The 15,343-nt window shown below is 44.5% G+C and overlaps 1 protein-coding gene across 1 annotated transcript in view; it reads left to right on the top strand.

Annotated features, from left to right (window-relative positions):
• Positions 1 to 15,343, top strand: part of LOC106583441 (protein bassoon) — a 201,180-nt gene that overhangs the window by 66,957 nt on the left and 118,880 nt on the right. Inside the window, exon 3 of the mRNA XM_014167602.3 lies at positions 12,611 to 13,810. Coding sequence (XP_014023077.3) covers positions 12,611 to 13,810 — 1,200 coding nt within the window. The remainder of the gene's footprint in view (positions 1 to 12,610; positions 13,811 to 15,343) is intronic.

Genomic DNA, 15,343 nt, shown 5'->3' with positions numbered 1-15,343 from the left:
ATTAATAAACCAATTAAGCAAATTTGGGCAGTCTTGATACAACATTTTGAACAGAAATGCAATGGTTCATTGAATCAGTCTAAAATGTTGCACATACACTGCTGCCATCTAATGGCCAAAATCGAAATTGTGCCTAACCTGGAATAGTACATTGTGACCATTCTCTACCATTTCAAAGATGATGATCTTTTACCAGATCTAATGTGTTATTCTCCTACATTACTTTCACATTTCCACAAACTTCAAAGTGTTTTCTTTCAAATGGTATCAAGAATATGCATATCCTTGCTTCAGGTCCTGAGCTACAGGCAGTTAGATTTGGGTTTGTCATTTTAGGTTCGAAAAAAGGGTCTGATCCTTAATTAACAAATAAATAGTTACTCCTAATTTAGAGTTAATAATATAACTTTAGTTGTTCTACAAATTGTTTTGATTTTAATATATTGTAAGGCTGCATGATGCATCTCTAATTATGATTTTAAAAAGTCACATGAAAGGCATGAACTCTGCTTTGTTTTTTGTGCAGGCTGTACACACTTCATCAGTCTCTCCTTCACAGTTTGACAAGCACTTGATAATGCCTCAAATTTTCTGGCGGCAGCCCCTTTGTGTGGCCGTAATGCCCCCTAAAGAAATCCATGCCTTTTGCGGCAAGTGGCCGAATATAATAATTATAATTTGCTTCTCCCTGATTGCTCCATTCCCCGAAGCGCCTCTCACTCACATGGCTCTCCATCATGTTATTGGGTCTTTCTCACAGGCTACAAGTGAAGACAGACACATCGGGGACGGAACTGCACATGTCCTTATCCAATTCCGAGGTGCATATTGAAGATATTGGAAGAACTGTCCACATTTACTTTTTGTCAGCCAACAAGATGATTAGGCCTAACAAACAGCAAAAGCACTAGCCTATGTCAATCTACTATCCATGTTAGAGCATTGGGCCAATGCCGAAAGGTTGCTGGATCGAACCCCCGAGCTGACAATGTAAAATCTGTCGTTCTGCCCCTGAACAAGGCAGTTCACTGTTCCCTGGTTGGCCGTCATTGTAAATAAGAATTTGATCTTAACTGACTTGCCTAGTGAAATAAAGGCTAAATTAATATATATATATATATATATATATATATATATATATATATATATATATATATATATATACTGCTCAAAAAAATAAAGGGAACACTTAAACAACACATCCTAGATCTGAATGAAAGAAATAATCTTATTAAATACTTTTTTCTTTACATAGTTGAATGTACTGACAACAAAATCACACAAAAATAATCTATGGAAATCCAATTTATCAACCCATGGAGGTCTGGATTTGGAGTCACACTCAAAATGAAAGTGGAAAACCACACTATAGGCTGATCCAACTTTGATGTAATGTCCTTAAAACAAGTCAAAATGGGGCTCAGTAGTGTGTGTGGCCTCCACGTGCCTGTATGACCTCCCTACAACGCCTGGGCATGCTCCTGATGTGGTGGCGGATGGTCTCCTGAGGGATCTCCTCCCAGACCTGGACTAAAGCATCCGCCAACTCCTGGACAGTCTGTGGTGCAACGTGGCGTTGGTGGATGGAGTGAGACATGATGTCCCAGATGTGCTCAATTGGATTCAGGTCTGGGGAACGGGCGGGCCAGTCCATAGCATCAATGCCTTCCTCTTGCAGGAACTGCTGACACACTCCAGCCACATGAGGTCTAGCATTGTCTTGCATTAGGAGGAACCCAGGGCCAACCGCACCAGCATATGGTCTCACAAGGGGTCTGAGGATCTCATCTCGGTACCTAATGGCAGTCAGGCTACCTCTGGCGAGCACATGGAGGGCTGTGCGGCCCCCCAAAGAAATGCCACCCCACACCATGACTGACCCACCGCCAAACCGGTCATGCTGGAGGATGTTGCAGGCAGCAGAACGTTCTCCACGGCGTCTCCAGACTCTGTCACGTCTGTCACATGTGCTCAGTGTGAACCTGCTTTCATCTGTGAAGAGCACAGGGCGCCAGTGGCAAATTTGCCAATCTTGGTGTTCTCTGGCAAATGCCAAACGTCCTACACGGTGTTGGGCTGTAAGCACAACCCCCACCTGTGGACGTCGGGCCCTCATTCCACCCTCATGGAGTCTGTTTCTGACCTTTTGAGCAGACACATGCACATTTGTGGCCTGCTGGAGGTCATTTTGCAGGGCTCTGGCAGTGCTCCTCCTGCTCCTCCTTGCACAAAGGCGGAGGTAGCGGTCCTGCTGCTGGGTTGTTGCCCTCCTACGGCCTCCTCCACGTCTCCTGATGTACTGGCCTGTCTCCTGGTAGCACCTCCATGCTCTGGACACTACGCTGACAGACACAGCAAACCTTCTTGCCACAGCTCGCATTGATGTGCCATCCTGGATGAGCTGCACTACCTGAGCCACTTGTGTGGGTTGTAGACTCCGTCTCATGCTACCACTAGAGTGAAAGCACCGCCAGCATTCAAAAGTGACCAAAACATCAGCCAGGAAGCATAGGAACTGAGAAGTGGTCTGTGGTCACCACCTGCAGAACCACTCCTTTATTGGGGGTGTCTTGCTAATTGCCTATAATTTCCACCTGTTGTCTATTCCATTTGCACAACAGCATGTGAAATTTATTGTCAATCAGTGTTGCTTCCTAAGTGGACAGTTTGATTTCACAGAAGTGTGATTGACTTGGAGTTACATTGTGTTGTTTAAGTGTTCCCTTTATTTTTTTGAGCAGTGTATATATATTACAAAAGTTGACCTATTCTGTGTGAGAAATAAATATTCCAAACATAGTCTGGGATAGTTGTGGGATGCGATAGATCCCAAATTAATACAACCACTAGCATCAGAAAAACGGTTTTAAGTAATGAGGCTGTCGCAACAGATCAGAACGTTTAGCTTAAAATGTTGATAAAGTATTAATCTATTTCTTCACATTATAAGCGTAGCAATGCACACACGGTAGTAGGCTATAAGCACAAATGTTCCATTAGCAGGAAAAGTGACCGCATATGTGATTATGCATGTAATGCTTTTATTATAAAGGTGCTTTTTTATGGTGAAACTTACCTTCCCCAAACTTGAAACTCACGAGCTGCTTATGTATGCCAGTTAAGCTCTATATCCCTTGTAAAATTGATAAATGTGCTTAATTTTAATAAGTTATTTGGCCACAAACCTTACCAAAACACAGGCCTCCCGAGTGGCGCAGCGGTCTAAGGCACTGCATCTGGTTCGATCCCGGGCTGTATCACAACCGGCCGTGATCAGGAGTCCCATAGGGCAGCGCACAATTGGCCCAACGTCGTCCGGGTTAGGGGAGAGTTTGGCCGGGGTAGCCGTCATTGTAAATAAGAATTTGTTCTTAACTGACTTGCCTAATTAAATTAAGGTTCAATTACATGAGATGTGCGACTATGATTAGAAAAAGTTGCAAAAAAAGGCATTGTTTCTTGCCTTACGCTGGGCATCATTCACAAGCGATAATATATAATTTACAAGTGATAGGCTAATATTGTCACCCATCAGACTATTCATGATTTAATCTTGTCTTTACATATGCTAAATAATATATGTGTGAAATTTGTTTTGATTTAGAATGGACAATTATTATGCACCTGTCTCGAAACAGGGGCAGCGGAAAAAAATACATGTCTATGCACTTAAATAGCGAATGGAGGACCCTTTTCCCGTGGTTCATTTTCATGCCAGCCAGGTAGGCTAAAGTGAAGAAATGTGCTTAATATTAGTAAAGTTGAGAAATAAATATAGTAGGCCTAGCCTATAGAAGCTGATGGGATCCTCCTCTTTTTAATAGAGGCCATCACTCTTTCTCACGCAATTGCATAACCTATAGAAATGTTGCGCAACATTTGCTCATGGGCTCTCATGAAGTGTTTGATTAGATTTTTGATTACATCTGCATCAGAGTGATTAGAGGGACAATAGAGTGCTGAGTACCAGGCAGTTAGCAAGTTTGGTAGGCTACTAGTGACCATCAGCAGAATCAGCGGTAATACGGTCACCTTGACAGCCCTAATCTCTACATTACTCCTTTTTGATGACAATGCCCTACTTCATAAAGTTCTGTCTTATCTAACTTTGCTGTTGAAGTATAGACACCTGAGTTGCCTAGTTAAATATAGGTTAAATAAATATAAAATGTATAGGATTGGTTAACACTTGAGGTTCCTAGGGTCTGCACCGAGCTAGTTAAATCTGCTTTTAGTTTTAATACACCGTATTGCTGGAACAAAATTCAATATAGATTTCATCTTGATGTTCTGGTGCCAATTAAAGTATTTATTGGGGACTTATTTGTGGAGGAATGTAACAGTTTTTCTGGGGAATGTATGATGTTTGTGCTTCCCATGACTGTGTTTTTGTATTTTAATGTGTATATGTTTGGGTGTAATGTGTATATTTATATTGAATACACAGGGCACATTTGTAAAACAGACCAAGGTCTCAATATGTTTTCCCTGTTAAAATAAAGGTAAAAAAAGTATTATAATATTCAGGAGGCTGTTGGTTGAGTTAGTTAGGTAAATTACAGTGACAGATAACATACAGGTTTACAACAGGCTGCCAGTCACGGGACAGAGTGACAGCTGTCGCCCAGGGTAGGGGTCTGGAGTGTGTGTGCTTGTGCACATGTCTCTGTGTGTGAGTGTGCGCGAGTGTGATTGCGGGTGCACACGTGCATGTGTGTGTTCCGTCTTTGAATACGTGTCACCTTTGCTGAAGGTTTCTGCTTTAGATAACTGTAATGCCAGCATAGCAACATTTAGAAATGAGGCAAATGCCTTTGGAGAAAGTGTGTTTTTGTGCGTGTGTATGTGTGTTTGTGTGTGTCTTCATTCATTTGTGTGTGTGTGTGGGCTACAAAGGCCTTTTGATGTCACTTCGCCCTGTTTTGTGCTAGTTAATACACCACTGCAGTTGAAATCATCCTTTCTCCCTAAGCTGCAGTCCTCAGCAGCTCCATGTAGCCTAGCCTGCTGCAGCTTGGTGACACTGCAGAAGACTGGTCTGCAGGGCATGGCTTCTCCATCTGTCTACGGCTATGTCTGTCTCTGTCTCTGTCTGCTCAAACATTCCTCACAGTAGCAGTGTCTGGCAGTGGCGGCGTCCCAAATGTCACTCTATTACCTACAATTGAAGTTGGAAGTTTACATACACCTTAGCCAAATACATTTAAACTCAGTTTTTCACAATTCCTGACATTTAATCCTAGTAAAAATACCCTGTCTTAGGTCAGTTAGGATCACCACTTTATTTTAAGAATGTGAAATGTTAGAATAATAGTAAAGAGAATGATATATTTCAGCTTTTATTTCTTTCATCACATTCCCAGTGGGTCAGAAGTTTACATGCACTCAATTAGTACTTGGTAGCATTGCCTTTAAATTGTTTAACTTGGGTCAAACATTTCGGGTAGCCTTCCACAAGCTTCCCACAATAGGTTGGGTGCATTTTGGCCCATTCCTCCTGACAGAGCTGGTGTAACTGAGTCAGGTTTGTAGGCCTCCTTGCTCGCACACACTTTTTCAGTTCTGCCCACACATTTTCTATAGGATTGAGGTCAGGGCTTTGTGATGGCTACTCCAATACCTTGACTTTGTTGTCCTTAAGCCATTTTGCCACAACTTTGTAAGTATGCTTGGTGTCATTGTCCATTTGGAAGACCCATTTGCGACCAAGCTTTAACTTCCTGATTGATGTCTTGCGATTTTGCTTCAATATATCCACAGAATTTTCCTGCCTCATGATGCCTTCTATTTTGTGAAGTTCACCAGTCCCTCCTGCAGCAAAGCACCCCCACAACATGATGCTGCCACCCCATGCTTCACGGTTGGGATGGTGTTCTTCGGCTTGCAAGCCTCCCCCTTTTTCCTCCAAACACAACGATGGTTATTATGGCCAAACAGTTCTATTTTTGTTTCATCAGACCAGAGGACATTTCTCCAAAAAGTACGATCTTTGTCCTCATGTGCAGTTGCAAACCGTAATCTGGCTTTTTTTATGCCGGTTTTGGAGCAGTGGATTCTTCCTTGCTATGCTGCCTTTCAGGTTATGTTGATATAGGACTTGTTTTACTGTGGATATAGATACTTTTGTACCTGTTTCCTCCAGCATCTTCACAAGGTCCTTTGCTGTTGTTCTGGGATTGATTTGCACTTTTCGCACCAAAGTACGTTCATCTCTAGGAGACAGAACGCGTCTCCTTCTTGAGCGGTATGGCGGCTGCGTGGTCCCATGGTGTTTATACTTGCGTACTATTGTTTGTACAGATGAACGTGGTACCTTCAGGTGTTTTGAAATTGCTCCCAAGGGTGAACCAGACTTGTGGAGGTCTACAATTTTTTTCTGAGGTCTTGGCTGATTTCTTTTGATTTTCCCATGATGTCAAGCAAAGAGGCACTGAGTTTGAAAGTAGGCCTTGAAATGCATCCAAAGGTACACCTCCAATTGACTCAAATGGTGTCAATTAGCCTATCAGAGGCTTCTAAAGCCATGACATCATTTTCTGGAATTTTTCAAGCTGTTTAAAGGCACAGTCAACTTAGTGTATGTAAACTTCTGACCCACTGGAATTGTGATACAATGAATTATAAGTGAAATAATCTGTCTGTAAACAATTGTTGGAAAAATTACTTGTGTCATGCACAAAGTAGATGTCCTAACCGCCTTGCCAAAACTATAGTTTGTTAACAAGAAATTTGTGGAGTGGTTGAAAAACGAGTTTTAATGACTCCAACCTAAGTGTATGTAAACTTCCGACTTCAACTGTATGTAGTGACTACTCTGGTAGAAAGTAGTAGTCTATGTAGGGAATAAGGTGCCATTTCAGACGCAGCCAGTGTGTTTGTCTGCCTGCTTGATTATATATCTGGTCCAAGGATCCGTCAAAGGTTTTACACTGTAGGCTCTGGACAAAAGTAGAGCACTATGTAGAAAATATGGTGCCATTTTAGATGTAGCCAGTGTATCTGTCTATTTATAAGAGAGTGTGCCTGGCAGATTATGTCTAGCATTAGACCGACATGGCAGCCAGCAAAAGATAGATCCTGATTAGACTTTATTAAAAGCCCAGTGCAGTCAAAAATGTGATTTCCTGTGTTTTATATATATTTCCACAGTGTGAGGTTGGAATAATACCATGAAATTGTGAAAATTATGAAAATACCCTTTTATTGTAAGAGCTGTTTGAAAATATCCTGCCTGAAATTTCCACCTGTTTTGGAGGGATGGAGTTTTGGACTGCCTTTTGACATCACCAGACGGTAAATTATTTAATAGACAATAACAAAGAGAGTTACAAACCTCTCTGCCAATAACAGCTAGTATTCCGTTTTCCCCTCCCCACTCAGACCACTCCCAGACAGTCCTAGCTATATTGTTGCTTGATAAATTGCTCTTTGCTATTTTGTACCATTTTAATTTTAAACAATCACAGTAAGGTACTTAATTGTTACCCAGAAATTATTTGTTATTGAGATAAAAATGTCTGCTTTGGACCTTTGACATATGGCATTTAGTCAGTGTGTGTTTAGTATGATATGTGGGAGTGCTGTGGTCTATCCCAGTAATAGATGTTTGATCCAGCAATCTCGGGCTCCTCACTGCTACAAGAGTCTGTTTCCATATGTACATGCACACACACGTATGCTTTCTCTCTCTTTCCATAAAGCAGCGATGCCTGAAGCACTGCTGTGTAATTTGTGTTTCAATCAATGGCAGGAGGTGACAGGTGGCAGGATCCCCCCCCCCCACACACACACACACAGGGATGGGCAAACATTGCAAAATGCCATATAGATCAATGTATCAAAATCAACAATAAAATTCTTGTATTTTGAAATTTATTGAATTAAAATACATGTATTTTGTAATGTAAAATACAGAAATACATTTGCAAGTAGCCAGCTCGAACAGCAACAACATTGACAGTAACGACACGTTTTACTTGGTATAACTGTGATATGTTGTTATTTATCTACCTTAGTTGAATGCCCTGACTGTAAGTCACTCTGAATAAGAATGTCTGCTAAATGACCAAAATGTATATGTGAAAATGAACATACCAAAATGAACTGCAATGCACACTGGGTATTATTATTGGTCTTGTTTCGGGGGCATGTCTAGATGGGATACAGCTTAACCTAATTCTCCTAACTTTCTACATTAATTATCCTAACCTGCTATGAAAAGTCAATTTTGACAAAAGCTGTATCCCTTCTAGACAAAACTGACAATACTCAGCAGACTTTGCAATTGTCCATTTTTACATACACATTTATATTTAGTTCATTTATCAGACACTCTTATCACATGATAATGCAACCAGACTTCTGACACCAATGCAGGGGGAAAGGGGGCAACAAAATGGTGAACCGCTATAAGAATGGTATAGAAAAGTATTTAGTATTTTGAAAATACAAATTACAGCTTGTGAAAGTATCTTCTTACAAAATACATTGGAGTGTAGTTCAACCCAGTGTAATACCAATATCAGAAAGAGAGAGAGATTGGTAAATAAGTGCTGGCTCTCTGTGAAAGATCAGATTTCATAAGGGTTAACATGATTGTCTGAAGCGATGCTGTGAGTGAGTGAGTGAGTGAGTGAGTGAGTGAGTGAGTGAGTGAGTGAGTGAGTGAGTGAGTGCTCTCTGGGCCTGATGATAAAGACTTGATTTGATCAAGGCCCTGCCTTGTTTTTTTTTTAGATATATTTTCCCTGCAGCCCACGGTTGTTCTGAGCACGCCCAGTGTCCCAGGGGTGTAACCCCGCCTCCTACACTTCCCTTCTGGTTGATTGAGAGTTCAAACTCTGGCTTCGTCACTCCCAGTTCAGAGAAACTACAGGAGTCTAAAGACAGGGTCTGGGATACTGCTGTGAATGAATGACTGATACGGACACATGCACACACACACTGATAGACTGTCAGACTGACTGACTGACTGACTGACTGACTGACTGACTGACTGACTGACTGACTGACTGACTGACTGACACAGAAACACACAGACTTGTTCTCATTGACCATTTGACAAAATGTAAACAAAGGCCTTGTGTTAAATATGCACTCCTCAATAATATGTGTAACAGCCTCCTTCTCCTTCCAGCCCTCTCCATTACTATGGTCCAGCAGGGATTATGGCAACAATACGAGATCTCGACTACATCCCAAATGGCACCCTATTTCCTATATTGTGCACTGCTTTTGACCAGAGCACATATATTGCACTAGTATTGAGCAGGGCCTTTTTCCATCTGATTGGTGGAGTGCTGCAGAGATTGTTGTCCTTCTGGAAGGTTCTCCCATCTCCAAAGATGAGAGAGAGAGAGAGAGAGAGATTGTTGTCCTTCTGGAAGGTTCTCCCATCTCCAAAGATGAGAGAGAGAGAGAGAGAGAGAGAGAGAGAGAGAGAGAGAGAGAGAGAGAGAGAGAGAGAGAGAGAGAGAGAGAGAGAGAGAGAGAGAGAGAGAGAGAGAGAGAGAGAGAGAGAGAGAGAGAGCGAGAGAGAGAGAGACCAGAAGAAACCATTATTGTGAGGCCTTTTTGTCTTCACAGGGCACAGAGATCTCTGGGTCCCCCGACTGCTCAGTTTGGCCGGGCGGCCAGCTCTAAGAAGAGTCTTGGTGGTTCCAAACTTCTTCCATTTAAGAGTGATGGTGGCCACTGTGTTCTTGGGGATCTTAAATGCTGCAGACATTTTTTGTTACCCTTTTTCAAATCTGTGCCTTGACACAATCCTGTCTCGGAGCCTCATGGCTTGGTTTTTGCTCTGTCAACTGTGGGACCATTATATAGACAGGTGTGTGTCTTTCCAAATAATTTCCAATCAGTTGAATTTACCACAGGTGGACTCTAATCAAGTTGTAGAAACATCTCAAGGATGATCAACAGAAACAGGATGCACCTGAGCTCAATTTCGAGTCTCATAGCAAAGGGTCTGAATACTTCTGTAAATAAGGTATTTCTGTTTTTTGCTTTGTCATTATGGGGTATTGTGTGTAGATTTCTGAGAAATAACAAATATTTATCAATTTTAGAATAAGGTTGTAATGTAACAAAATGTGGAAAAAGTCAAGGCGTCTGAATACTTTCTGAAGGCACTATATGTCTGTGTGTTTTGACTGTTTTCAGAGTAATAAGACGCAGGAAAATAATAACAGAATCATATTTGTGATCAATAGTGGCTGGTACAGACTGGCTAGATGGAGGAAAAACAAAACAAGTTAGACAAGATTCATTACGTCTCAGTACAAATGAGAAACTTAATGAAGTAAGGACAGACACATTCAGTTGCAATTACTGCCACAGACCATAAACAGACATTAAATTAAAGATGTAGCCTGAAAAGGATGTCTTCTCAACTCGTGTTTTGTTGGTGAAATGAAACAAGAATGTCTGGGATGACTACGCCTTTCTTTCCCAACCCAGAGAGTGTTTTGGCTGTGTGTGTGTGTGTGGCTGTAAACAGTACAGTGTAAGTATGGTTGGTGAGTGAAACTACCTAGGGTCACTTGGTCCTGTGTCACTTAGTTCCAAAGGTCAGTCAGATGTGAAGACCACACCCTCCATGTCCCCTGTTCCCCTGCCATCCTCTCCTAATGGCATTCGTTCTGTTATGTAATAGCCATGACACTAACGGTGGATGTGTGTGTGTGTGTGTGTGTGTGTGTGTGTGTGTGTGTGTGTGTGTGTGTGTGTGTGTGTGTGTGTGTGTGTGTTTGTAGCAGCAGCTGTCAAATCACCATAATGATAATTATCAACCAGGTCTATGGGCCAGGCCACCACTCTCACTCTCACTCTGACTCTCACTCTAACTCTGACTCTCACTCGGACTCTCACTCTCACTCTGACTCTCACTCGGACTCTCACTCTCACTCTGACTCTCACTCGGACTCTCACTCTCACTCTGACTCTCACTCGGACTCTCACTCTCACTCTGACTCTCACTCGGACTCTCACTCCCACTCTGAATCTCACTCTCACTCACCCTCTTACAGTATTTGCCTGAGATAGGGGGAGACAGGGAGAGGGGAGAGGGAGAGAGGGGGAGAAGGGGGCGTCACTCCATTCTTCTTACAGTATCTGCCTGAGATAGAGGGAGAGAATGGGAGAAGGAAAGATAGAGGTAGAAAGCGCTGGAGAGGGGGAGAGATATAGGATGGGATATTTTTTATTTCATTTATTTAACCTTTATTTAACTAGGCAAGTCGTTTAAGAACAAATTCTTATTTAAATGACGGCCTACCCCAGCCAAACCCTAACCCAGACAACGCTGGGGCAATTGTGTGCCGCCCTATGAGACTGGAATCGAACCAGGGTCTGTAGTGATGCCTCTAGCACTGAGATGCAGTGCCTTAGACCGCTGCGCCACTCGGCAGCAAAATAAAGAGAGGGAAAGATAATAAGGAGATAGGATGGGGGAAAGAGGGAGAGATAGAGGGTGATACAAAGGGAAAAAGAGAGAAAGAGGGTAATAGGATGAGCGGGAGAAAAAGAGGGAGATATAGAGGGAGATATAGAGGGTAGTAGGATGAGAGGGAGATATAGAGGGTAATAGGATGAGAGGGAGATATAGAGGGAGATATAGAGGGTAATAGGATGAGAGGGAGATATAGAGGGAGATATAGAGGGTAATAGGATGAGAGGGAGATATAGAGGGAGATATAGAGGGTAATAGGATGAGAGGGAGATATAGAGGGAGATATAGAGGGTAATAGGATGAGAGGGAGATATAGAGGGAGATATAGAGGGTAGTAGGATGAGAGGGAGATATAGAGGGTAATAGGATGGGAGGGAGATATAGAGGGAGATATAGAGGGTAATAGGATGAGAGGGAGATATAGAGGGTAATAGGATGGGAGGGAGATATAGAGGGAGATATAGAGGGTAGTAGGATGAGAGGGAGATATAGAGGGTAATAGGATGGGAGAAAGAGAGGGCAGGGACAGAGATGGTAAAAAGGGATGAAGACATAAAAGGCAAAGAGAAAAAGGAGGACAGTAAGACCAAGACACGATAGCGTGAGAGAGGATGATGACTGATCTCGAGGTAGACGAGGAGAGATATGGAGGGAAAGAAGAAGTTAGAGTTGTAAAGCCTGGATAATCAGGGGGATCCGTCTTGTTTTATTGAAGGAGCCCCTAGCGCAGTTTATCCCATGTGTCTGTGAACTGCAAATATCATCATTTATCACTCCTGTTTACCAACAAGATGCTCCTAGTGAGGCAAGCCAACACCAGGTGCCATATGTTTGAAACGTCTCAGAGTAGGAGTGCTCATTTAGGATCAGTTTTGCCTTTTAGATCGCAATTAATAACATTTTACAGACAATGGGAACCTGACCCTAGATCAGCACTCATACTCTGAGATACTTGATACGTTATTCGGTCCCAGTTTTCATGCTCAATGTATATTTTACATGTGATTTATAAGCAATTTGTTCCATTGATTGTCTATGAAGTATTTGTTTTAGTAAAACCAGTCAGTCACTGCTCAATTGATTTGTGTGAATTCAGTTGGTGGAGTATGTATAGTATATTGTTAATACTCTTGTTTTATTTCCTCTTTAATGCTGCCATAGGTCCAGGAGTGGCTGTGTCTGAACTGCCAGATGCAGAGAGCTTTGGGAATGGACATGGAGACACCTCGCTCCAAGAGCCAGCAGCAGATCCACTCTCCGTCCCACCAAGCCAAACCAGAGCCCATCTCTGAACCTCAAACTCAGCCCCCACCCCAGCCCCAGGCCCAACCTCAGCCCCAGTCCCAAGCCCCACCTCAGGCACAGCCTCTAACCCAGCACCAGGCTCCGACACAAGCCCAGCCCCCACCAGGCCCTAACAGACAGACTGGTCCAGGCCCAGGCCAGACCCCTCAGCAGCATAGAGGTCCAGGGGGTCCAGTTCCAGCCCAGGGCCAGGGTCAGGGTGGGGCTCGTCTCCCCCCAGGAGCCATCCCTCTCCCAGGCATGGCCAAAGCCCCGTCACAGCCTGACCTCCGTGGCTCTCCCGCCCACCAGCCCCTGCCCCTCCGCCAGGACCACACCCGCAGCGCAGGGAGCTCCCCATCCCGCCAGCCCCCGCCCCCGGCCGCCGCCCCCGAGCAGACCTTTGGAAAGCTGTTTGGAGGCTTTGGTGGCTTCGGTGCATCCCTCCTCAACCAGGCCAGCACCCTCATATCAGTGGACCCGGTACCCACCCCGCCCCAGCAGCAGCAACATCCCCCCAAACCTGCCCCTAAACCAGCCGGACCCCAAGAACCTGCAGCTGGGGCAGGGAAACCATCAGGACCCCATCCAGGCCAACATGGACCCCATGCACCCCAACAGGGCCCCCATGCACCCCAACAGGGATCCCATGCACCCCAACAGGGCCCCCATGCACCCCAACAGGGCCCCCATGCACCCCAACAGGGCCCCCATGCACCCCAACAGGGACCCCATGCACCTCAAAAGGGCCCCCATGCACCCCAACAGGGATCCCATGCACCCCAACAGGGATCCCATGCACCCCAACAGGGCCCCCATGCACCCCAACAGGGCCCCCAGGCACCCCAACAGGGCCCCCATGCACCCCAACAGGGCCCCCATGCACCCCAACAGGGACCCCATGCACCTCCCCAGCAGCAGCAGCAACATCAGCAGGATAAAGGTGTCTACTGTCCCCTGTGTAAGACCAGTCTGAATGTGGGCTTGACGGCCCAACCACCCAACTACAACACCTGTACCCAGTGCCACGCCCAGGTCTGCAACCTGTGTGGATTCAACCCTGCACCGCACCTGGAGGTAAGGCCGCTCTAATCTCTCTAGATCAGAGTCTTCTGACAGTTGGTTGTGGCTTCTCTGTGTGTGTGTGTGTGTGTGTGTGTGTGTGTGTGTGTGTGTGTGTGTGTGTGTGTGTGTGTGTGTGTGTGTGTGTGTGTGTGTGTGCGTGCGTGCGTGCGTGTGTTTGTCTCTGTGTCTGTGTTTGTCTCTGTGTGTATGTGTTTGCAAGAGTTCATCAATCAATCAATCAATCAATCAATCAATCAATCAATCAATCAATCAATCAATCAATCAATCAATCAATCAATCAAATGTATTTATAAAGCCCTTCTTACATCAGCTGATGTCACAAAGTGCTGTACAGAAACCCAGCCTAAAACCCCAAACAGCAAGCAATGCAGGTGTAGAAGCACGGTGGCTAGGAAGGCCAGAACCTAGGAAGAAACCTAGAGAGGAGCCAGGTTATGAGGGGTGGCCAGTCCTCTTCTGGCTGTGCCAGGTGGAGATTATAGCAGGACATGGCCAAGATGTTCAAATGTTCATAGATGACCAGCAGGGTCAAATAATAATAGTCACAGTGGTTGTCGAGGGTGCAACAAGTCAGCACCTCAGGAGTAAATGTCAGTTGGCTTTTCATAGCCAATCATTCAGAGTATCTCTGCCGCTCCTGCTGTCTCTAGAGAGTTGAAAACAGCAGGTCTGGGACAGGTAGCATGTCCGGTGAACAGGTCAGAGTTCCATAGCCGCAGGCAGAACAGTTGAAACTGGAGCAGCAGCACAGCCAGGTGGACTGGGGACAGCAAGGAGTCATCGGGCCAGGTAGTCTTGAGGCATGGTCTTAGGGCTCAGGTCCTCCGTGAGAGAGAGAGAGAGAAAGAAAGAAAGAAGAAAGAAAGAAAGAAAGAAAGAAAGAAAGAAAGAAAGAAAGAAAGAAAGAAAGAAAGAAAGAGAGAGAGAATTAGAGAGAGCATACTTAAATTCACACAGGACACTGGATAAGACAGGAGAAATACTCCAGATATAACAGAATGACACTAGCCCCCCTTACACATAAACTACTGCAGCATAAATACTGGAGGCTGAGACGGTAGGGGTTGGGAGACACTGTGGCCCCGTCCGACGATACCCCAGACAGGGCCAAAAAGGCAGGATATAACCCCACCCACTGTACCAAAGCACAGCCCCCACATCACTAGAGGGATAGCTTCAACCACCAACTTACCATCCTGAGACAAGGCCGAGTATAGCCCACATGCGTGTGTGTGTATGAGAAATCGAGAGAGTGACATCAAGAGAGAGAGAGAGTTTTGTGGCTTTGTGTGAGGTATGTGGGTGGATTCCATCAGGGTCTGAATAATGTGATAAAAGTGGGCCAAGTGCCCTGTGATAAAAGTGGGCCAGGTGCCCTGTGATAAAAGTGGGCCAAGTGCCCTGTGATAAAAGTGAGCCAGGGGCCCTGTGATAAAAGTGGGCCAAGTGCCCTGTGATAAAAGTGGGCCAGGTGCCCTGTGATAAATGGGGGCCAAGTACCCTGTGATAAAAGTGATAAAAGTA

This window comes from Salmo salar, chromosome 22, assembly GCF_965601325.2.
Source record: "Salmo salar chromosome 22, fSalSal1, whole genome shotgun sequence".
Classification (NCBI taxonomy): Eukaryota; Metazoa; Chordata; class Actinopteri; order Salmoniformes; family Salmonidae; genus Salmo; species Salmo salar.
Note: the sequence above shows the minus strand (reverse complement) of the source record. Positions and strands in the feature narration are given on the sequence as shown.